Source organism: Rhinoraja longicauda, chromosome 1 (assembly GCF_053455715.1).
Source record: "Rhinoraja longicauda isolate Sanriku21f chromosome 1, sRhiLon1.1, whole genome shotgun sequence".
NCBI classification, from domain to species: domain Eukaryota; kingdom Metazoa; phylum Chordata; class Chondrichthyes; order Rajiformes; family Arhynchobatidae; genus Rhinoraja; species Rhinoraja longicauda.
The window spans coordinates 90,882,692-90,907,727 of record NC_135953.1 but is presented as its reverse complement, the minus strand read 5'-3'; the positions used below and the strand labels follow the sequence as shown (position 1 = coordinate 90,907,727).

The window sequence follows — 25,036 nt, the reverse complement described above, 5'->3', positions numbered from 1 at the left end:
AACCGACCATTTCCATGGCTGTAGCGGTACTGTGGGTGGATTCTTTCCAACTGCTTGACATGTGCTACACTCTTTCACCATTTGTTCTATGTCCTTATCTAGACCAGGCCACCATAGCTTCAAGCTAGACTCTTTGTTAGACACATTCCCAAATGCTGATCATGAAGATCTTCTAGCAATTTTACTCCATATTTTTCAGGTATTACAACTCTCGCTCCCCACATGACACAACCTTGGTCTACTGAGAGTTCGTTCCTTCGTACAAAGAATGGTTTCAGTTCTGCCTCTGAATTCGGCAATTTGTTTGGCCAGCCATTTGTAATATATTCCTGCACTCTTGACAAAAATCGGTCAGTGCGAGTAGCGGCGGTTGTGGGGGAGACGGGGGAGAAGAAGCGTGGGGAGAGAGGAGAGGAGAGAGGAGAGGAGAGCCCCTGATTCCGGGCTCCGCTAACGATGTCCATGTTGTTTGTGCAAGTGAAGAGAGAGGCCGTGCGTGCTCTATGGTGATGTCATACGCACAGCACTTTGAAAAAATGTGTTTAGAAATGAAAGTTTTAAAGTTTAAAATGTCTCTAACTTAAAAAATATACGACCAATTTAAATAAAACTTGTTATAAAGAGTCGCCAGAAGAGTGGTGATTAAGGTGGCGCTAAAATTGTGCCGGTCCACAAGTCTCTCAGAGATATATATATATATATATATATATATATATATATAATATATATACACACACACACACATATATATATATATATATATATATATATAGATGGGCCAGACACAGGCAGTTAGGACTAGTGTTGATGGGATATGTTGGTCTTGTGGGCAAGTTGGGCCGAAGGGTTTGTTTCCACACTGTATGACTCTCTGACTCTGACATTGTGTGGTGGAGAACTGTATAAGCAGGGTCACACAAACGGCAGATCCCATGTGAATACATTTTATAATTTGCAGAAAAATAGAAGGTCTGAAGGTAGCTGTCAACTATAAGAAAAATAACACTTGGTTTGAGATGATACTGCATATTAAAGTAGGCTGCCTCAGAATGTAAATACTGATTTGCATGAACAAAGTATTTACATTGCATTTCTGATTTACATTACAAAGTATGCTGCCTCAGCAGGTAGATACTGATTCGCATTAACAAGTTGCGGACATTATTTGTCAGTCAGGTAGAAAGAAACAGCTGCACATCCCTCCCAAATAAAATGGCATTTTCATTTAAAAAAAGATTCATTCTGCTACTGAATCCAGTAAGGATTATATAGGACAAGTGCACAAAGACCATCTACAATATGCAATGTCACAATCCACCAACCTTCAACACACCTCGCAAACCCACAACCTCCACAACAGAGGGTTAGATAGAGCTCTTAGGGCTAGCTGTGTCAAGGGGTATGGGGAGAAGGCAGGAACGGGATACTGATTGTGGATGATCAGCCATGATCACATTGAATGGCGGTGCTGGCTCGAAGGGCCGAATGGCCTACTCCTGCACCTATTGTCTATGTATCTATGTAACAGATTAAAATGGAAGTAGTATCTGTCGTCTACATCAGACACCATCCTGCTATAGAAATGTATTGCCCGAGCTTAACATAAACTGGGAGACAATCCTGGAATTCCCTCACCATCATCTCCAGAAGAATCATAGAGTCATAGAGTGATTCAATATGGAAACAGGCCCTTCGGCCCAATTTGCCCACACTGGCCAACATGTATCAGCTACACTAGTCCCACCTGCCCGCATTTGGTCCATATCCCTCTAAACCTGTCCTATCCATGTACCCGTCTAACTGTTTCTTAAATGTTGGGAAAGTCCCTGCCTCAACTACCTCCTCTGGCAGCTAGTTCCATACACCCACTACCCTTTGTGTGAAAATGGTACCCCTCAGATTCCCATTAATTTTTTTCCCCTTCACCTTGAACCTATGCCCTCTAGTCCTTGATTCACCTACTCTGGGCCAGAGACAGTGCATCTACCTGATCTATTCCTCTCATGATCTTATAGACCTCTGTAAGATCACCCTCATCCTCCTGCACTCCAAGGCCTAGCTTATTCAACCTCTCCCTATAACTCAGACCCTCTAGTCCTGGCAACATCCTCATAAATCTTCTCTCTAGCCTTTCCAGCTTGACAACATCTTTCCTATAGCACGGTGCCCAGAACTGAACACTATATTCTAAATGCAGCCTCACCAACATCTTATACAACTCCAACATGACTTCCCTACTTCTCTACTCCTTACTCTGCCTGATGAAGGCTAATGTCCCAAAAGCATTTTTGACTACCTGCAATTCCACCTTCAAGGAACCATGCACCCGCACTGCTAGATCCCTCTGCTCTTCAACACTACCCAGAACCCTACCATTCACTGTGTAGGTCCTGCCCATGTTAGACTTCCCAAATTGCAACACCTCAAATTTCTCTGTATTAAATTCCATCAACCATTCCTCAGCCCACCTGGCCAATCGATCCAGATCCTGCTGTAATTTTTTTTGTTGCAGCAATTAAACATGGATAAACAAATGCTGCTTTTTTGTGACAACCACATTGCATATATGAATAAAGTTAGGATACTGCAGTGTAGATTATATAGGGTTTGTTTCCCACCTTGTATGATGTTTGATAATGCACACTAGCCATAATTTCCCATTTGGATTACTTTGATCGGACTTTACTGGCTTTATCTTGCACTAAATGTTATTCACATTATTTCCTTTATCATGTATCTCTACACTGTGGATGGCTCAATTGTAATCATGTATTCTCTAAATGCTGAATGGTTAGCATGCAACAATAGCTTTTCACTGTACCTCGTACACATGACAATAAATAAATTAAATTAAATAAACTAGACCATTCTATTGGAACAATTTCCAGCATAAAAAGTGTGAAAAGCATCCAATGTAGCCTTTGAGCCATCGTAATGTTTAGTGTTGAATGAAGTTTTTTATAATTTGACCAGTAATAAGGTGTGGAATCCCACCCAAAAACAACTGAGTTGCAACAGTTCTATTGATTTCACGCAGATCCCAAACAGGATTTGAGAAAGGCAAGGCAAGGCAAGGCAAGTTTATTTATATTACACATTTCAGTAACAAGGCAATTTGCTTTACATAAAACATTAGAGCAGGTAAAAGCAATTAAAAAAAACAGTCATTAAAGAGAATAGAAAATAAAAACAAGCTGAAATAGAACAAGACAGGTATAAAATACAAAATTAAAAGTTACAGTGCAGTGTAGGAAATTAATAATTATTTGATTTTTAAAAAGGCAGTGTCAAACAGAATAGTCTTCAGCCTCGATTTAAAAGAACCGAGAGTTGCAACGAACCTGCACTTTTCTGGGAGTTTATTCCATATATGTGGTGCATAAAAATTAAACGCTGCTTCTCCATGTTTAGTTCTGACTCTGGGGACAGAAAGCAGATCTGTCCCAGACGACCTGAGAGGTCTGGATGGTTCAAAATATAGCAGAAGATCAGAAATGTTTTTTGGCCCTAAACCATTCAGTACTTTATACATCAACAGTAGTATTTTGAAATCAATTATTTGACAGAATGGAAGCCAGTGTAAAGACCTCAGAACTGGAGTGATGTGATCTACTTTCTTGATCTTGAGTGAGGACTCGAGCAGCAGCATTCTGAATCAGCTGCAGCTGTCTAATCGATTTTTTAGGGAGACCTGTAAAGACAGCATTACAGTAGTCAGGTCTACTGAAGATAAATGTATGGACAAGAAAGGAGAGATTTGTATCACCACTGTCATTTGTTCTGGAACCTACATAACAAAGGATGATGGTTTAGTGAGCTCCAGCCTGCTACTGCTATTTAACACATAAATATTGTGGATTGTATTCTCTCTCAAGCTTTTTGAAAATTATTAACACCCAAGATCCACTTTAGATAATACCCAGAAGCATTATTTACATTTTTGCTCCATGTTACTGAATTGAATACAATCTACATGTTACTGAATTTATGACAAAGCCACATTATTTGATCCGAAGTTGATTTGCCTGTTGTGTTCACCACTCTATGCCACTAGATCCTAAAAGCTCAATTTCCTTACTGACATCAACTCCTGAGTAATGATTGATGCAAGTCAAAGCAATATATGAAATTAAAGGAGATTGTGGGGAAGACCAGTTTGCTGGATTGGGATGAATTGGACACAGAGAGGCTACTAACTTTTAAGAGAAAATACATATTAAAAAGAACAAAGGATATTGGAAACTTAAACTCCAACAGATTAAAAGGAAATTACTGTAAAATTAGTATGCTTCAAGCAAAATCCGACTTTAGAAGAATACTTTACCCAATCGAGTAAATAGTTTGGAGAGCTTGTCATCAAAGATAATTAATGCAATGTTAATTAAAGCTTAAAGATGTATGAACGGATATATGATTATGAAAGAAAACTGAAGTCTATAAGTAGTGCACAGGGATAGATGATCAAATACCCTTTGACCAGTCTGGCCCCAGGCATTTTGGCCCCATCCGTACAACATCTGTCGAATGCACCCAATCACGGCTGATTGATGTAGAACAAGACTTGATTGGCAAACAAACCTGTATCTCTATGGGGCTGGGGAAGGGAGGTGGGAAAACTCAAGAGTTTTGGTTCCTTGGATGTGGTACCTGATTCTATTTAATTCTCTTTTGGAAATTAAACAAAGTCAAAAAGATTTTTAACCATACATTTGCTGTTTTGTCTATTAAAAGATATTGAAAGAATTGGTGGGGAGAGGTTCATTTTTTACCATGGTTATTAAGTTTTAAATTAATATTGCAATTAATTGTATATTCAATATTAATTGTAACAAACATTTATTTTATTTGAGTATCATTCTTGAGTCTGCAAACTACAATTGAGCACACAGCTTTCCTTTTCATTAACCATCTCAGTACTGTGTAGATTAGTTAAAATGAAAATTTGACAAAGAAAACCACTTCCATCTGGCCAACTATCCTTCCAGAGATGTTTACAGTAGGAACTCTGCGCTGATGATTGTATTGTATTGTAAATAAAATTAGTTTGGTTGTTCCAAAACTTATTGTATATTCCCATTCTTCCCTCTGTATCTGCAATAAGCCTCTAAAATAAATACCGGCATTATAGACAATAAACAAATGCCTTGATGCATACATACTAGAAATTTGCCCTTTGTGTCAAGATTTATTTAGTCTTGGTAACAAAGCTTCGAGAATACTGAAATTAAAACCAGAAATGCTGGAAATGCTCAACAAGTCAAGTGTGGAGAGAAAACAGAGGCAACATTTCAGGCTGCGTCCTATCATCAGAAGTCTGTACTCGAGCAAGGTCATCAACCTGACACATGAACTCCATTTTGCTCACCTCGGATGTTGCTTGACAAGAGTATAGAGTAATTCAGCACAGAAACAGCCCTTCAGCCCAACTCGTGCATGCCAACCATGATGCCCTATCTAAGCTTGTTCCATTTACCATATCCAAATGTCTTTTAAATAGTGTTATTGTACCTGCCTCAACTATTTCCTCTGGCAAATCATTCCATATACCCACCACCCTCTGTGTGAAAAAAATGTCATGCAGGTTCCTGTCAAATCTTTCCCTTCTCACATTAAACCTGTGCCCTCTAGTTCTTGATTCCCCTACCAAGGAAAAAGATTGTGTATTCACCCTGTCTATTCCCTTCATCATTTTATACACCTCTATAAGATCATCCCTCAGTCTCCTGTGCTCTAAGGAATAGAATCCTAGCCTAGAATCATTCTTGAGTCTGCAAACTACAATTGAGCACACAGCTTTCCTTTTCATTAACCATCTCAGTACTGTGTAGATTAGTTAAAAAGAGTGCAGAGAAGATTTATGGGGATATTGCCAGGACTCGATGGCCTGGCAATATCCCCATAAATCTTCTCTGCACTCTTTCTAGCTTAATGACAAAGTGACCAACATAATATTCCAACATTATCTATCATTAATGCACTGTCCGATGAAGGCCAACTTGCCAAAAGTCTTCTTTACCACCCTATCTACTTGTGATACCGCTTCCAGGGAACTATGTGCCTGTACTCCTAGATCCCTCTGCTCTACAATACTCACTTGGGCTCCATTCATTGTAAAAGTCCTGCCCTGGTTTGACTTCCCAAAATACACCTCGCACTTACCTGAATTAAACTCATTAGACATTCCTCAACCCAGTTTGCCAAGTTGATCAAGATCCTGTAATTCTTGATAACCATATTCACTGTCTGATACGAATTGCTGAGTATTTCCAATGTTTTTGTTTTTGTTTCATATTTTCTGTATTTTGCTTTCGAGAACTCACCTGACTCTTCCTTTCGTCTTCTTGCTGTAGGTGCTTGATAGTATCTACTTCAGCCGTCGTTTCCATGTCCGTTGTGTTGCCAAAGCAGTGGACAAGGCTGGACATGTTGGAACACCACTGAGGAGCAATATTATTACCATAGGAACGGACAGTTCAATATGCCACACGCCGGTAGTGGCGGGGAAAGCAAGGGGATTCCAGGCCCAATCCTTCATAGCCACCTTGAAGTACTTGGATGTCAAGCACAAGGAACATCCCAACAGGTATTACAAAGAGAGCAGCAATGGCAGGCTCCAGTTTTACACAAATAAGTACATCTTTATGGTAGATTGCAGAAATGTGAACAAAATATTTGTCAAGAACTGTGCTAATGATCATTTCCAGGTGAAATCATATCAGTCATGAAATCGGGCATTTCTGTGGCCGATTTGTAACCTTGCCAGTACTAAGCTCACTTCTAATGTCATTATGAATCATGCGCTGCGCTTTTCCACCCACGTTGATGTAGACTGGTGCACAGAGGCACAGTGGCGCAACGATAGAGCTTTTTCCTTCTACCGCCAAAGACCTGGGTTCAATCCTGACTATGGGTGCTGTCTGTGTGGAATTTGTATGTTCTCTTTGTGACCACATGACTTTTCTCCGGGTGCTCCGGTTTCCACCCACATTCCAACGGTGCAGGTTTATAGGTAATTTAGCTTCTGTAAATTGTCGCTATTGTGCAGATATACAGTATAGCAAAGGGGATTACAGAGGCATGAGGCAGGAGCTGGCCAAAATTGACTGGAAGGAGGCCCTAGCAGGGAAGACGGTAGAACAGCAATGGCAGGTATTCCTGGGAATAATGCAGAGGTTGCAGGATCAATTTATTCCAAAGAGGCGGAAAGACTCTAAGGGGAGTAAGAGACACCTGTGGCTGACAAGGGAAGTCAAGGACAGCATAAAAATTAAGGAGAGGAAGTATAACATAGCAAAGAAGAGTGGGAAGACAGAGGATTGGGACTCTTTTAAAGAGCAACAAAAGTTAACTAAAAAGGCAATACGGGGAGAAAAGATGAGGTACGAGGGTAAACTAGCCAATAATATAAAGGAGGATAGCAAAAGTTTTTTTAGGTGCGTGAAGAGGAAAAAATTAGTCAAGGCAAATGTGGGTCCCTTGAAGACAGAAGCAGGGGAATTTATTATGGGGAACAAAGAAATGGCAGACGAGTTAAACCGTTACTTTGGATCTGTCTTCACTGAGGAAGATACACACAATCTCCCAAATGTTCTAGGGGCCGGAGAACCTAGGGTGATGGAGGAACTGAAGGAAATCCACATTAGGCAGGAAATTATTTTGGGTAGACTGATGGGACTGAAGGCTGATAAATCCCCAGGGCCTGATGGTCTGCATCCCAGGGTACTTAAGGAGGTGGCTCTAGAAATAGTGGAAGCATTGGAGATCATTTTCAATGTTCTATAGATTCAGGATCAGTTCCTGTGGATTGGTGGATAGCAAATGTTATCCCACTTTTTAAGAAAGAAGGGAGAGAGAAAACGGGTAATTATAGACCAGTTAGTCTGACATCAGTGGTGGGGAAGATGCTGGAGTCAATTATAAAAGACGAAATTGCTGAGCATTTGGATAGCAGTAACAGGATCATTCCGAGTCAGCATGGATTTACGAAGGGGAAATCATGCTTGACAAATCTACTGGAATTTTTTGAGGATGTAACTAGGAAAATTGACAGGGGAGAGTCAGTGGATGTGGTGTACCTCGACTTTCAGAAAGCCTTCGACAAGGTCCCACATAGGAGATTAGTGGGCAAAATTAGAGCACATGGTATTGGGGGTAGGGTACTGACATTGGTTGACAGACAGAAAGCAAAGAGTGGGGATAAATGGGTCCCTTTCGGAATGGCAGGCAGTGACCAGTGGGGTACCGCAAGGTTCAGTGCTGGGACCCCAGCTATTTACGATATACATTAATGACTTAGATGAAGGGATTAAAAGTACCATTAGCAAATTTGCAGATGATACTAAGCTGGGGGGTAGTGTGAATTGTGAGGAAGATGCAATAAGGCTGCAGGGTGACTTGGACAGGTTGTGTGAGTGGGCGGATACATGGCAGATGCAGTTTAATGTAGATAAGTGTGAGGTTATTCACTTTGGAAGTAAGAATAGAAAGGCAGATTATTATCCGAATGGTGTCAAGTTAGGAAGAGGGGATGTTCAACGAGATCTGGGTGTCCTAGTGCATCAGTCACTGAAAGGAAGCATGCAGGTACAGCAGGCAGTAAAGAAAGCCAATGGAATGTTGGCCTTCATAACAAGAGGAGTTGAGTATAGGAGCAAAGAGGTCCTTCTACAGTTGTACCGGGCCCTGGTGAGACCGCACCTGGAGTATTGTGTGCAGTTTTGGTCTCCAAATTTGAGGAAGGATATTCTTGCTATTGAGGGCGTGCAGCGTAGGTTCACTAGGTTAATTCCCGGAATGGCGGGACTGTCGTATGTTGAAAGGCTGGAGCAATTAGGCTTGTATACACTGGAATTTAGAAGGGTGAGGGGGGATCTTATTGAAACATATAAGATAATTAGGGGATTGGACACATTAGAGGCAGGAAACATGTTCCCAATGTTGGGGGAGTCCAGAACAAGGGGCCACAGTTTAAGAATAAGGGGTAGGCCATTTAGAACGGAGATGAGGAAGAACTTTTTCAGTCAGAGAGTGGTGAAGGTGTGGAATTCTCTGCCTCAGAAGGCAGTGGAGGCCAGTTCGTTGGATGCTTTCAAGAGAGAGCTGGATAGAGCTCTTAAGGATAGCGGTGTGAGGGGGTATGGGGAGAAGGCAGGAACGGGGTACTGATTGAGAGTGATCAGCCATGATCGCATTGAATGGCGGTGCTGGCTCGAAGGGCTGAATGGCCTACTCCTGCACCTATTGTCTATTGTCTATTGTATAGAACGAGTGTAGGAGTGTTCATTGGTCAGTGTGTACTCGGTGGGCTGAAGGGCCCATTTCTATGCTATATCTCTAAACTAAACTAATCTGAACTAATATGCTTGTTGCGAATGAACTCAGTAGAGCCATTATCTATTCAGCATTTGGCTGCTGGGAAACTCCTTCAGTTGATGCCTCAGTTAATGCCTCTGATGGCAGCACTCAGTTACTGGAGGGGTTGTAATGGCAATGATTGCATGCTCAGTGGGTTGGTGGCAGTGCAGAGGCAAATATATGTCCTTCAGTGAAGAGCCTCTTGCCTGGGAATATTCAGAATCACCCATCCTATCTGGACCTCTCTGATGTGCTATGATCACAGTCAGATTTACCAAGGCTATGATCACATGGTAAGACTGTTAACAGCATTGATAGGCAGAGGGATCTCGGATCCAGGTACACAGCTCCCTGAAAGTGGCAACACAAGTAGATGGAGTGGTAAAGAAGATGTATGAAATGCTTGCCTTCCTCTGTCGGAGTATTGAGTATCAGGGAGAAAGTCATGTTGCAGCTTAATAGGTCCTTGGAGTATTGTGTGTAGTTCTGATCACCCCATTACAGAAAGGATGTGGAGACTTTGCAGAGGGTGCAGAAGAGATTTTCCAGAGTGCATCCTGGATTAGAATATTAGCCATAACGACTGGTTTTCCCTGGAACACCGGAGGTTAAGGGGAAACCTGATAAAAGTGTATAAAATTATGAGGGGGACGTTTAAGGGAGATGTGCGGGGCAAGTTATTTACACAGAGAGTGATGGGTGCTTGGGGCACGCTGCCAGGATATTGCCATTTAAGGCATTTAAATAGGCACATGGATAGACAGGTAATGGAGAAATATCAATCATATGTAGGCCAAGGAGATTAGTTGAACCTGGCCCGGACAATGGGGTGGAAGGGCCGTTTTCTATGTTTAAGACCTGCCATGCGCTCATGGCGAACTGTACTTCCCATGTAGGTCAATGTCACATTGACTCTCAATCTCCTTGCCACAGTATCTGCAAATAATTGCAGCAGATCCCTATTTGTTTCTTACTGCTGTATCTGAGAGGTCACCAGATGCTGTAGCTGTGGAGAGATGACCAAAGATAGACACAAAATGCTGGAGTAACTCAGCAGAACAGGCAGCATCTCTGGAGAGATGGAATGGGTGACGTTTCGGGTCAAGAGCTTTCTTCAGATAACTTCATCTACTTTATCTTCACTGATGAACAGAAGGCTTTGGAGGCAGTGGGATTTGCCAGCAGTGCCCACAACGATTCACAGGATGAACTGGGACATTCCTTTGACCAGGAAATACTTCCACTTCCTCAAGATGCAACTTTGTTGTGGTGTATGTGAAGAATTTCCACATGGGAAAAGCCATGTTTCTGGGAAATGCGTATGAAGAGATTCTCAGCAGTACAGGCCCAACAGATACAGTTTATCGTGAAAAGCTCATTGCTGCATTTTTCAATCCACTGACAACATCAGAAGTGGGGAAATAGGAGACCTGGACCCTAAGCATGTTTCCACTTTTCCTGCAGAACCTGACCTCCAATCCATTATCAGCCCAGCAGGCCCGCTGTTTGCCTTCCCCTTTATGTATCATTGGTGATTTCACATTGCGATTCATCCCACTCTCCTTGGCTCCCTCTTCTCCAGATGATCAGCACTAACACTAAACTTAGCAATGTTTCATAACACAAAAGTGCTAGAGGTACTCAGGCAGCATCTGCAGAGGGAAAGGACAGGTAACATTTCGGGTCAGGATCCTTCTTCAGTTTGTGATATTTCATCGGACCAAAAATAAATGCAGACTAATTTTTAGGTGAATGGAGCTACTATTATATATAAAATGTCTAATCAGTTGTAATTTCACATTTCTGTGTTGTGGTAATTCATAGTTTCAGCATTCAGTTCATTTATTTGAAAGATGCTGAGTGCTCCCCTCCACATTATTCACTTGGTACTGGGGTTGTACATCAGGATGTTTCTGCTCCCAGAGTCATCCTGTGGTGTGATGACCAGGCTCAGAGGTCTTCCGGGTTCTGTGACCACACATACATACACAGCAAACTGTGCTGGACCTGTCCCGTCAGTGGGATGGGCCATAACTAAGGCTCGCAATGAAGGAGACTAAAGCAGTGTCAAAATGTACTGCTCTGTAAGGAGGGGAGTTTTTTTGGGGGGGGAGAAGTGAAACTACCTGAGGAGAGGAAGTGAGAAGAGAACGTACCATGGGAACTACACTCGTCCCCCTGCAGGACCTATACATCAGGAGGTGCAGATCCAGAGCAAGCAAGATTATGAGGGACCCCTGCCACCCCAGCAACGGACTGTTCCAGATGCTACGTTCAGGCAAACACCTCCGCTGTCACGCTGTGAAAACGGAGAGGATGAGACGGAGTTTCTTCCCACAGGCCATCAGGACTGTCAACTTTTATAACTCCAGAGACTAAATTTTTGTCTACATTATAGTAACTTATTAACTTTATTTACATGCTGTAACTGTAATTCTTTTTTGTGCACAATCCGCAGGCATTGCCACTTTCATTTCACTGCACATCGTGTATGTGTATGTGACAAATAAACTTGACTTGACTTGACTTGACTTGAGAGGGAAATTGGTACAAAGTGAAATCGTTAATATAAGAGAGGGCAGACTGCAGCCCACTTGGAATGACAATGGAAGAAAGGACAGGTTCTGTTGTAAAAGTGTAGTGTAATAATGTCAAAGGAGAAGATGCCAAAAGAGCAAGGGCACAGATTGCAGGATCTACAGTAAAACACAAAATGCTGGAGTAACTCAGCGGGTCAGGCAGCATCTCTGCAAGGAATGGATATACAACGTCTAGGGTTGGGATCCTTCTTCAGACTCAACTCAACCTGTTGCAGGAACTCCAAGCGGAACTTCTCTAGTCCAACACCTTGGGATCTGACTGTTGGCAGCCCACAGTAAACGTCAGACCACCAAAATTGCCTATTGATCACCCGCTGAGCAGAAGTACTGTTTTAAAGTATAAACATTCCCTGGGTCATGTAAGGATTCAGAGAACAGTCTGTAACCCAAGCTTTCCGTGTTGGAAATGGTGTCGACTGAGATCACAAAAGTTGCACTGATAGTTAATTATCTACAGATTAGTACAGATCTTGGTTAATCTTAGTTAGAATTGGTTCATTAAAATAGATCTATACCACAGATTCAGAACGCTGCACCATGGGAAACATTGGTCCCCAGAATACCAGATCTGAGAGCTTCAATCAGTATGAAAAGGGAAGAGGAGAAAATACACTGAAACATTCAGCCAGGCAAAGAGGGCCAATGAAGAAAATCCCACTCCAGGTCAATATCTAATTTGCAGGCAAATGACTTAGTTCAAGTATAGTTTATCTATTATAATGAGTAAATTTTAAATGTCTACGTCTGGGAAGGATCTATATAGTGCTCGCCTTACAGAGAATAAGGAGTGGGGACCTGGCTGCCCTCCAGCTCTCTAAGGACAATGAAACTCCAGCATTGAAACCATTGTTTAATTAGAGCCAGTTATTTTAATCACTGTGAATGTCTCTCAGCTTTAGTTTTAATTAAAGTGAGTAATATAATGAAGCACGCACTTTCATTGTTGGAGCAGATTTTTTCAATGATGATATGCCATTTTTTCAAGAAGGAAGTGGCTATTCCTGCAGAGACTCGGGCAGAACTACATATAGACATGAAATGTATGAGTAACTCGGTTTGAAGAAGGGTCTCGACCCAAAATGTTGCCTATTCCTTCTCTCGAGAGATGCTGCCTGTCCCACTGAGTTACTCCAGCATTTTGTGTCTATCTTTGAAGTTATCTCTCCACAGCTACAGCATCTGGTAACCTCTCAGATACAGCAGTGAGAAGCAAATAGGGATCTGCTGCAATTATTTTCAGATAACGTCTTGTACCCTCCGTTTTTTCTATCTGCTCTGCGGTGCACTCTGAGGTGAATGTGGGAACCCAGATCTTCTGCAGAAGGGACAGGCACGCGGGTGGGTGGTTTGTGAGGTACCATGCTTCTACTGGCATTGACATGTACCTCTGTGTGCTCCCGATAAGTGGACATAAGGTTCTCAATACCATCCTGAATGCTCTTTCTCTACCTTCAGTGATAAAGGGCCTGAGGTTCCCAGGATTCAGTGGGAATGCTGCATTTTCCTAAGGAGACTTTCAACGCGTCCTTGAATCTTTTCCTTTCTGCCTGGTAATCTCTTCTGATGACAGAGCTCAGATTAGAGGGTCTGTGTTAGAAGCCTGGTATCGGTCATGCAAAGAATGTTTGCCTGGCCTGGGCAGCTGACCATGTAGTCATGCGCACAATGCTGGGGATATTGGCCTGGGAGAGGACACTTGCTTGGTTTGCTTAACCTTCAAGTGAATTTGAAGGATTTTGTGGGTTCGGCGTTGGTGGGTTCTATACATTATCTTGCAATGTCTACTGCTGGTGATTTAGGAACGCAGGGATCACGGATTTTGAAAAACTGGTCTATTGGAGATCTTGATGTGCCCCTTTCCGTGGTGCATCTATGATCATGTAGTAATGATATGATTGACATGTATGTAGATCATATCAGTATTTTATAATTACTGTCCTATTTCCGATAGTTCATGAGTCCATGTTTAATGTATTTAAACATCAGTAGAAAATTAAAAGGTCTAGGAAATAGACCAGTTTTTCAAACATTAGCCTCCAGGAAGAGTGGAGGTCTACAATACAGGCAACACTGTGGACAGAAGAGTGGGGGTTGGGGGGGAGGGGGGAATGAAAGAACTAAATCAGAGACAGATGTTTTGTGTATTAAAATTGTACATTACATGACTTACCTCCTTCATTGCAAAAATGATGTATTTTAATTTTTGTTATTCAGATACAAGCTTACATCTTTTTCATTTATTTTATTCAGAATTCACATCTCTGTGCAGATCCCTCACCAGGATGGTATGCTGCCTCTGGTGTCCACTATGCCACTGCACAACCTCCACTTCCTCTTGTCCGAATCCATATACAGGCACCAGCACATCTGCTCCAATCTGGTTACACTCAAGGACCTCAGGAGCATTACAGGTAGAACCATGAGCACATTCAAATAACCACAGCCTGCCGCCTGTGCAACTCCTGCCTTCTCTGTCTTTAATATAAAATAAGGACAGAAATTGCAAGGCACAGAAGTAAAAGCTTTGTCGTGTTAAAAGTTTAATGCGTTGTGTTTCCCAGACGACTGAAGTGTGAGCAGCCATTTACATATCCACCCAACAATTCAAAGAGATGATAATATTTTCTGCAATTCTGTAATAATTTTGACGAAGAAAATTCATCATGAATGCAAAATAAGCAAACTCATGACGTTTCATTCACTATAATTACTCATAACAGGAATTTCATGTCTTGTCTAAAATTAATTCAAGTCATGGTCTGACCACTACATGCAACATGCATCTCAGGGGAGAAGGAGACCCATTCCTTCTCTCCTGAAATGTTGCCTGACCTGCTGAGTTACTCCAGCATTTTGTGAAATAAATACTTTCGATTTATACCAGCATCTGCAGTTATTTTCTTACACTACATGCAACATTGTACTTTATATCTCCCTCAGTTATTGCACATTTTTCCACTATGTCCATCTAAAGATACATCACGGACAAAATTTATTGGAATAGTTTGGTGCATATGTTTCTGACATTCCACTAATACTAACTAATAATTAAACCTGAGGCAAAGGAATGCTTGAGTATTCATTTAGCACTTTTCTGCTTCCATTGTAAGTAGTGAAGTGATGAATATGCAAAGTTCTGTGCACTGAACCATTTTCATTTGTTGATAGCTGGATTTTTTGCTCTTGACAATTTTATTGAGCTTTGCTGCCCAAATATTAAGACACTTCTATACTGACAAATGCACTATCTTTATGGGAGAGAAGTGATCAGCACTATTAATAGAACTTTTATAATCCTTCAAGCCTTAAAATAAACAATTCTCAGCAGTAAGATCAATACTTCTGTTTCGTCACTTATTTGACATTATTTAACTGCCTGTCACTGTACATAAAATAAATCATATAAAATATACAAAATCTTGCTAAAAGGGAGGAAATTGATATTTTAGCAAGGTGTTAAACATTCTAACCATATCTGTGCTAATGGTACCATGATTTTACAGTTTCTGGATTTTGTCCACAATTAGTAAGTTTAGTCACCTCTCAGGCATTCTGTATAAAGCTGACTGCAGCCTAAAATTTGGATGGATTACATAATGATGACCACTCTGATTTTGTACTTTCTGTTGTTTATGCATCTAAAATAAACATTGCTCCTGTGATATTAAACAGATGGAATACTTCTATAGCCAGCTGAGCCAGTAATAAGATCAATAATACAAAGGTGTGTGTTTTGCAGACTCTGGATTTTTGGATGATGTCATCTATGACAGCATCAGTCTGGGCCCTGGGTTCGACCGTCCATTCCAGTTTGACTCAAACATAAGAGAACCTAAAACCATCCAACTGTATAAACACCTCAACCTGAAGAGCTGCATCTGGACGTTTGACGCCTACTATGATATGACAGAACTGATTGATGTCTGTGGCGGTTCTGTGACAGCTGACTTCCAGGTGATTCATGAAAGGAAAATCTGAGAGTTGGTGAGATGCTTATTCTTAGGTATATATAGGACAACATCTACTCGGAACAGCAGTCCAAATGTTATGCAGGAAAGACATGAGGCTACCAAAGCTGGAATCATGAGTAAAAAAAACAAATTGTTGGAGGAACTCAGCTTTCGTGGAGGAAATGGACAAGCAATGTGTCGGGTCAAGGTCCTTCTATCCATCTACAGATGTTGCCTGACCCGCTGAATTCCTCCAGCAGCCTGTTCATATTTTAAGTAGCTTGCTTTCTAATTCCAATTAAATGGAATTTCAAATAAGTCACACAATGTTATAATTAGAGGGAAATTGTCAGTATTGTTTTTTTTAATAATGCACAAATACACATAGTTCTGTGCAGATGTTTAGCAGCTAGAGATGTTTATAACCAACAGCTTCTTTAATTTTAAAAGCTGTGTCAATAAGAGAGATTTTATAACACCTGAAGACTTGATCAGGACATCTCCAAAAACTTCATATTCAGCTGAACATCTTTGAATTACTGACCTGTAGGCAAAGTTGGTCGGTAACGTACACAGAAAAACAGATGAATAACATCTCTGATTTTGGGGGTGATGGTTGAAGGAGGAACCATGGCCTGGATATTGGGAAATATCTTGCCCTGATTTTAACCGAACCTTTGAATTTTTTCATTGAGATCATCAGTCAGTTAGATTGATATCATGCATCTTGTACTGTTGTTTGAAAACTCAAGTTCCTATCCCAGAGTGAGCATGGTACAATGGAGATAAAGACATCAAATTAAAGTGTTCTACAAAGAGGAGCCATCCCATGCAATGATACAATCGTGGTTCATTATATTTGGGCTATCTTCTCAATTTAGGCCATTGATAATTGAAGTAGACCTTCTGTCGATTTGCACATTAGGCCAGCACAGTGGTAGAGTTGCTGCCTTACAGCACCAGAGACCCGGGTTAGATCCTGACTACAGGTGCTGTCTTTACGGAGTTTGTATATTCTCCCTGTGACTGCGTGGGCTTTCTCCAGGTGCTTTAGTTTCCTCACATTCCAAAGGCATGTAGGTTTGTTGGTCATTTGGCTTCTGTAAATTGTCTCTAGTGTGTAGCATAGAACTAGTGTACGGGTGATTGCTGGTGGGTGCGGACTCAGTAGGCCGAAGGGCCAGTTTCCATGCAGCATCTCTGAACAAAACTAGACTAAACATTCTTATTGTGTTGTGCCCAGTGGTATGAATTTACGCATTTGCAGGTGAAAGAAAGCAGAGACGATAAATTGTTTCTCAGGAGTGTTAATGGATTTAGTTGGGCTCGTGGTTAAAATGGTTTGTACACAACGTTTTTAAGTTGCAAGGCTTCATGGCCAAAAGATTGTCTTCTGTGACACATATACTTATGCTGCATCATTTTGCAGGTTCGAGACTCTGCCCAGTCATTCCTGACCGTGTCAGTGCCATTGTACGTGTCTTACATTTACGTGACAGCACCAAGAGGCTGGGCTTCACTGGAACATCACACTGAGATGGAGTTCTCATTCTTTTATGACACCGTTCTGTGGAGAACAGGTACATCAGATGACTCACTAAAAGTTTAGATTAGTTTCAGTTGTCTTCATTCACCTAAAGCTTCTCATTACTTATGTCAACACAGGAATTCAGACCGACAGTGTGTTGTCAGCACAACTTCAGATAATAAGGATTTACATCAGAGAAGATGGTCGTTTAGTCATTGAATTCAAGACCCATGCGAAATTTAGAGGTGAGTACTTACTTTAAAGGACAAAAAAAGCAGAAAAGCTCTGGTTTGGTGAAAGATTAACATTCTGTTTGCTATAACTTATATTCTGCAAGGAAAGTGGGTATTCCATAAATCATGACAATAATAACATTCACACTGGCAGTTTGTCTCAGGGTTACCATCGAGGTTGTAAAACATCTTTAAAATGATGTTTAGCCCATTGTGACTGGCAGATGCAATAGGCTAATAATTGTTTTGGATGTTGACCATCAGCTGTGAATATTTTGCAGACATGGCTCCAATGTTATGCCCAATGGTTGTGGCATTGTTTTGGATTGGAAGCAAGAAGTCACTACCAGGTTGTTTCGGGATTACGCTCAGGAGTGGTGGACTGGGAGAGGGAGAGATGGAGGCTGAGAGATGCAGGGTAACAGGAGTCCACAATTCAGAGAGTTGGGGGCTGCTGACTAGAATTTGGGAGTTTTAAGAAGGATGGGTGTTCATTTTAAATGGGGAGGATGGGGGAGAAGTCAAAAATGCAGGTTTGTAATTGATTTTCCTTCCTGACACGTGGGTCACTGCTGCTTGAGTTAAACCAAAGATTTTGGTGAGACCGCATTTAGAGTATTGTGTTCAGTTCTGCGCACCATGCTATAGGAAAGATAGTGTCAAGCTGGAAAGGGTACAGAGAAGATTTACGAGGATGTTGCCAGGACTAGTGGGTCTGAGCTATAGGGAGAGGTTGAGTAGGCTGGGACTCTATTTCTTGGAGCACAGGAGGACGAGGGGTGATATTACAGAGATGTATAGAATCATGGGAGGAATAGATCGGGTAGATGCACGGAGTGTCTTGCCCAGAATAGGTGAATCAAGTAGGTTTAAGGTGAAGGGGAAAAGATTTAATAGGAATCTGAGGGGTACTTTTTCACACACAGGGTGGTGGATGTATGGAACAAGCTGCCAGAGGAGATAGTTGGGGCATGGACTATCCCAACATTTAAGAAACCGTTAGACAGGTACATGGATAGGACAGGTTTGGAGGGATATGGACCAAACGCGGGCTAGCGGGACTAGTGTAGGTGGGACATGCTGGCTGGTGTGGACAAGTGCCTCCAGGACAATGTAATATTAAATGCCCAGCAATACTCCAAGATATATTTTGGAGGAGTGGCATCATTAAGCGTGTCTCTGACATGGATATCATGTTGAGGTTGAAAGAGCGACTTGCAACAAGGGGAACCAGGTTGAATATCCCTGATGCTGTGAATCTTACCCAGATGTGGTGGTTATCATATTTCACAGAGAGGGAAAAACCCAACTAAAAAAGAGTGTAATGCACTTGAACATCTCCTCACAGTTGTAACGCCTTTTGATATATGTATAGATAGAAGTGGATCTAGAACGTTTCAAACATTTCCGATCACAATTTCCGGCAATACCCTTGGTAAATCTGGGTTCCATCCTGAATTCCAATAGCTCAGTCTTTATAACAGGGAATTCCATATGATCATAAGACTTACGAGGTGAATTCGACCATTCGGCCCATCAAGCCTGCTCCACCATTCAATCATGGCTGATCTATTTCTTCCTCTCAACCCCATTCTCCTGCCTTGGCCCTGTAACCTTTGACACTCTTGCTAATCAGGAACCTATCAATCTTGGCTTTAAAAATACCCAATGTCTTGGCCTCCACCACCATTTGTGGCAATGAATTCCCCAAATTCACCACGCTCTGGATAAAGAAATTCCTCCACATCTCCATTCTAATTGTGCGTCCTTTTATTCTGAGCCTGTGCCCTCTTAGACTGAAACATCCTCTCCGTATCCACGCTAACCTGGACTTTCATTATTCGGTAGGTTTCAATGAGATCCCCATCCACATACGTGGAATATACAGCAGAGAAATTCCAACCCATGAACCCTGTTCACGGAGAGGCAAGAGTATGGAATCACCATGAGCAATAAGGCAAACAGATTTATAGGAAAGAAAACTGCAGATACTGGTATAAATCGAAGGTAGACACAAAATGCTGGAGTAACTCAGCGGGTCAGGCAGCATCTCTGGAGAGAAGGAATGGGTGACGTTTCAGGTCGAGACTGAAAAAGGGTCTCGACCCGAAACATCACCCATTCCTTCTCTCCAGAGATGCTGCCTGAACCGCTGAGTTACTCCAGCATGTTGTGTCTACCTTCGAGGCAAGCAGATTTGTGGTGTGTTTCTTAAACATGAAGATTAAATCTTGGAATTTTTTCTTAGTTGTTTATTTCTGCGTCTGTCACTTGGGGTGGTTTTCTTCAGTTGTTGAGTCACTTTGTACCATGTGTGCTATCTTTTCAATCATGGAACTTGTGTGTAATATTATCTATGATCAGGTATGAATGGGGTTAATGCTGACAATTTGATAGAAAATACTTTACTCCTTTGATGTGAAGTTCAGGGGCGGTATCCTTGGAAAACCCACCATGGATTAACCTTGACCTTAGCCCTACTTTCAAAGTAGATCCCCACATCTCTGGATCGCAGCACAAAACACTATCAACTGCAACCTTGAATATAATGACTGAGCCTCTGTCTTCTGGGTTAGACAATTCCAAAGATTCACAGCGACAACAAGACTTACTCTTGAAATGACATCATTACTATATTATACCAACTCTGGCCAATAAAGCATGTAATTTGCCAAGCTAATTGTTTGCATGTATGCTGTAGTTCATGAATATGGACAACCTTGTCACTCTGGATATCAACATTTATATTTTCCACACTTTCAAATATATTCTCTTTTATTGTTCTTTCTATAAATTAAATAAATTCATAGTTCCCCCACATTAAGCTCCTATCTGCTGTCTTTATGTCCACTTACAAAGCCTGTCCATATCCCAATGGATTATCTTAGTATCCCTGCAGTTTACTTCCTCACCTATCTCCATATTCACAGATACCTTGGAAATGTCACAAGGATGGATAGTTGGCATCTGTGGCCCCAGCACTGATCCGTGTAGCATCCCTTTAGTAACAGCCTGCCTACCAATAAGATGACTTGTTTCATTCTGTTTGGACTATGGAGCTTCGACCTAAAACATTAACTCGGTTGCTGCAGATGTTGCCCGACCTGCAGAGTATACCCAGCATTTTCTGTTCTTGTTTCAGATTTTTAGCATCTGCCTTTTTTGAGTTTCATTTTTTAAGTTTAATCCCTGTTAACTAGACCTTCATCCCTGCTAATATTCATAACCTCTGAGCCCTTGCTTTGTTTCAGAAATTCCTGGGACAAAGGAGTACCCCTCCGAGGAAACCCTGTCCCTAAAAGTGGCTACATTTCAGCTTATTTTAAGGAAGTGAGGTTCATTGCTTTCCCTTCCTCGTCTAAACAAATGACAACTAAGAACGGCGTTGGATCCATAGTATTTCCCTTCTATTACTTAGTTTAGAGATACAGTGCAGAAACAGGCCCTTCGGCCCACTGGGACCACGGCAACCACCGACCGTCCCATGCACCAGCACTAACCTACACACCAGGGACAATTTACAATTTTCACCGAAGCTAATTACACTACAAACCTGTATGTTTTTGGAGTGTCGGAGGAGATTGGAGCACCCGGAGAAAACCCCTGCGGTCACGGGGAGAACATACAAAGTCCGTACAGACATCACCTGTAGTCAGGTTCAAACTCGGGTCTCTTGCGCTGTGAGGCAGTAACTCTACTGCCACTCCAACTCCAACTGTGGATTTGCCACTCCAACTCTCTTGACCAATGCCAGGGTGAAGAGGTGATAATGTGAGTTTTCCAGTGGGACATGGGCTGCCTCATTGTTCCTGCCTATTTAGTCTCTTTAACACAATTGGATGTATTGACTCCAAAGTGTCTCCGCTTGCCACCCATCCATTAAGCAGAAGGTTCTCAGGAGCTCTGCCCATCCATCTTTCTCCTCCATTAAATAACAATGCTGACCAGACCTCCCACAAGAAGCTGCATTGCCCTTCCCCGCAGAACTGGATTCTGAGAAAAGAGCAGCCTTGGCACAGGGTGGCTGCCACAATCTCTCCGTTGGTCGAGACCAAGAAAATTGAGACAGAGTCACAGCAGGTTTCTGACCAGCAGATAGAGGCCTTGCTAAAATGCAGCTCAGGCAGTAATCCTTCCATTGAAAATAATCGCCATTCTGTGCAGTGCATGGCGGAGTAAAAGAGGCTTTGATAAGTTCCAATAAATATTTCTCTTGTGTCTAATTTTACTTTCAAGGCATGTGTAATTACTCTGAACATTGCACTGTGAGTGCTTCCTGATTTGGATACAGCAGGCAATGGCATGAAATCCTGACAGTGTTCTGAATCAAAGCTTCTCATCAGGGCTGCCAACCCGGCCTTGCGGCTGAATTCCAAACAATGGAATCTCTTATTTTAAAAAATCAGCTCCTCCCACGTCCAAAATGGAAAGCGCGAGTAGGCCAGTCAAAGGAGAATTCTTTTTTGATGTTGTTCTTTCAAATAAGGGGAAAGCCTGCCATAAGTAGAGTAAAACTTTACATAATAAAGGGATAAAGTTGGTCAAAATTTCAAGTCTGTTTAAAACTGCGCTGGTTAATGGATGGGATGTTCATTCACAAGTCACACTAGAAGTGTACATGTATTGTTGGGGTTGTTACTCACAGTAAATAACCTCATTTTGAGCTGAGGGAGAATAAGGCTCACCTGCAAGTTATCCCCCTCTCCAGGTCACTTTGTGATGGACCATCACACACTGCCGGGGCAGAAGTCTCAGATTGTGGCTCCTGACCATTTAGGAGGTATTGAATTTGACCTGCAATTGCTCTGGAGCACTCAGACCTTTGATTCTCCTTATCAGCTGTGGCGAGCGACCAGTTCCTACAACAGGTAGAGTACAGAAGCATACCTGAGTACATTTTATGGAATACTACGTTTTAGAGTTTATTTTAAAATGTTGACAGTAAGTCTTGTTTTCAATTATGTGTTACCATGTTTCGAAAGAATCTATATTTTTGGTTTAAGCTTAGAGATACAGCACGGAGACAGGCACTTTGGCCCACGGAGTCCGCGCTGACCAGCGTTCCCCGCACATTAACACTAACCTTACACGCACTGGGAACAATTTACAATTATACCAAGCCAATTAACCTACAAACCTATACGTCTTTGGAGTGTGGGAGGAAACCGGAGATCCCAGCGAAAACCCACGCAGTTCACGGGAAAATCGTACAAACTCCGTACAGACAAGTACCCATAGTCGGAATTAAACCCAGGTTTCTGGTGCTGTAAGGCAGCAACTCTACTGTTGTGCCACCGTGCCATAGCGTTATATTTAACTTTGGTGGAAAGGACACACATTTTTATCTTTTCAGGTTATTCACTTAAAGATGATCAGCAGCACTGATTACTATTTTGAATTTTTTTTTTAAACTGAAGTTGCTGAAAATCTGATATGCCAACAGGAATTGCTAACTCGGCAAGTCAAGCTGGCTTGTTGAAGGAGGAATAGAGTTAACGTTTCATCGTCTGGAAACATTAATTTCTCTTTCCTCAGATGCTATGTGTCATACTGTTGAATATTTCATATGCATTTGTATCTGATACTGCAATGGAACGCTTTAAGTGTACCATAAAACTACTCGGATAATTTGGTTCATCAAATGATATGTTTTGGAATTATGGATGTGCCATATAAAGGAAATCCTTACAATGAAGCATTTTTAGGGAGTGTTATTCTTATTTACACAGTGGTTTTCCATTATTAGTCAGAAAGTGTAAAACAGAACTATAAAGCAGACAATGTGAAGTGCAATCACAGAATGTTTCAGTGTTAATACCTATATAGTTTTTTTAATGCAGAGATTAGATAGAGGGATGGATTGTGATTAAAAAACAAATTGAGAACGATTCTGTCTGGGAACATCTGCAGCCTGAATTGGTTGGCCAAAGTTTATTGTTTATCTTCCTTTGTTCACTAATTAATTAATTTTAAATTCGTTAGTGCCATTGTTAAAATGGGCTAAGGAATTCAAATACTTTGTTCTGCCAGTATAGGCAGCAGTCATTGAGATAATAAAGCCATTTTGTATTGAATGATCCCAGTGTTCCACATTTACAGTGACTGCTACTTTGAACAATAGTATAGTGGATAATAGGGACTGAATAATGCAGTGAAAAATACATTGGACAACTTGTGCAGTTTTTTTAATCTAATATGTTAGTGAGAAGAACCCCTTTGTGAACCTGCAACCAGAAAGATTTGGATCTTCCAAGTAATGCGATCTGGCCTGGTGATAATCCCAAATATCTCAACATCGAGTCTATATTGTTGTAATAAGTACAAAATGTATGTAACATTAAATTAGACCATGCATGTTATCAATTGGCTGACAGAGTGGGATCAAGAGGCAAGCAGTTTGAACTACTTGTCAAGTACTGCTAAAAGTTCTAGTACTTTTAATTGACTTTGTTCTTTGCCATAACTGACTATTTTTATGTGGTTTTTTAGCCTGTCAGAATTTGAAACTGAGTGAGTATACCTCTCAGCAAACTATGATTGTGCCTGACATTCACTTTAATAAGCCTTTAGGATGGAGGAAAGTATTTATATTTGTTAAAATGCTGACATCAAGTAAATGTTAAATTCACTGTATGGTATACATATATATATATATATAGTAACTTTGGTTAAACAGTCTATGGGGTGGAATGCATAGACATGCATCAGGTTACATTAGTAACAATTTAATATAAATAATTCAGTGGCAATTTTTTAACTTGCTAATTTTCTTTCCAATGTTTTTCTTATCCATAGAAAAGATTATTCGGGAGAGTACACCATCTTTTTGATCCCCTGCACTGTCCAACCAACACAGCCATGGATTGACCCTGGGCATAAGCCATTGGCTTGTACAGCCCATGCTCCTGAAAAGTACGGTCTTATTCGGAACCTGCCATACAAACACTTCACTTTTCCAGCTTCAGTACAAAATGTTCAAAATGTACTTTGCTTGGAATCTTTTAGTGTCACAGAAAATTACATTGTGCCATTTTAAGCATTAAACAGGCATAGAATTAAAGATACAATGTGTAACTAGACCAAGTGGACCCATTGAGCCCAAACCTCTCCTGCATTGGTGCAGCACCCTCTCCACCCCCTCTCCCCCCTCCTCTCTCCCCCCTCCTCTCTCCCCCTCCCTCCCTCCCCCTCCCCTCTCCCCCCTCCCTCCCTCCCCCCTCCTCCTCCCCGTCCCTCCCCTTCCACCCCCCTCCCTCCCTCCTCCCCCTCCCTCCTCCCCCCTCTCTGCCCCTCTCCCTCCTTCCCCTCCCTCCCTTTCCCTGCCTCCCTTCCCCTCCCCTCCCTCCCTTCCCCTCCATCCTCCCCCCTCTT

The 25,036-nt window shown here is 41.6% G+C and overlaps 1 protein-coding gene across 5 annotated transcripts in view; it reads left to right on the top strand.

The window, feature by feature from the left end:
* Positions 1 to 25,036, top strand: part of fras1 (Fraser extracellular matrix complex subunit 1) — a 427,133-nt gene that overhangs the window by 389,183 nt on the left and 12,914 nt on the right. For 3 of the 5 annotated variants that reach the window (XM_078402222.1, XM_078402240.1, XM_078402212.1), the window contains 8 exons: positions 6,351 to 6,583; positions 14,205 to 14,365; positions 15,694 to 15,908; positions 17,334 to 17,484; positions 17,570 to 17,677; positions 22,374 to 22,533; positions 24,155 to 24,175; positions 24,461 to 24,577. In XM_078402222.1, the coding sequence (XP_078258348.1) occupies positions 6,351 to 6,583; positions 14,205 to 14,365; positions 15,694 to 15,908; positions 17,334 to 17,484; positions 17,570 to 17,677; positions 22,374 to 22,533; positions 24,155 to 24,175; positions 24,461 to 24,577 (1,166 nt within the window). The remainder of the gene's footprint in view (positions 1 to 6,350; positions 6,584 to 14,204; positions 14,366 to 15,693; positions 15,909 to 17,333; positions 17,485 to 17,569; positions 17,678 to 22,373; positions 22,534 to 24,154; positions 24,176 to 24,460; positions 24,578 to 25,036) is intronic. The other 2 variants (XM_078402250.1, XM_078402232.1) reach the window with 1 other exon arrangement.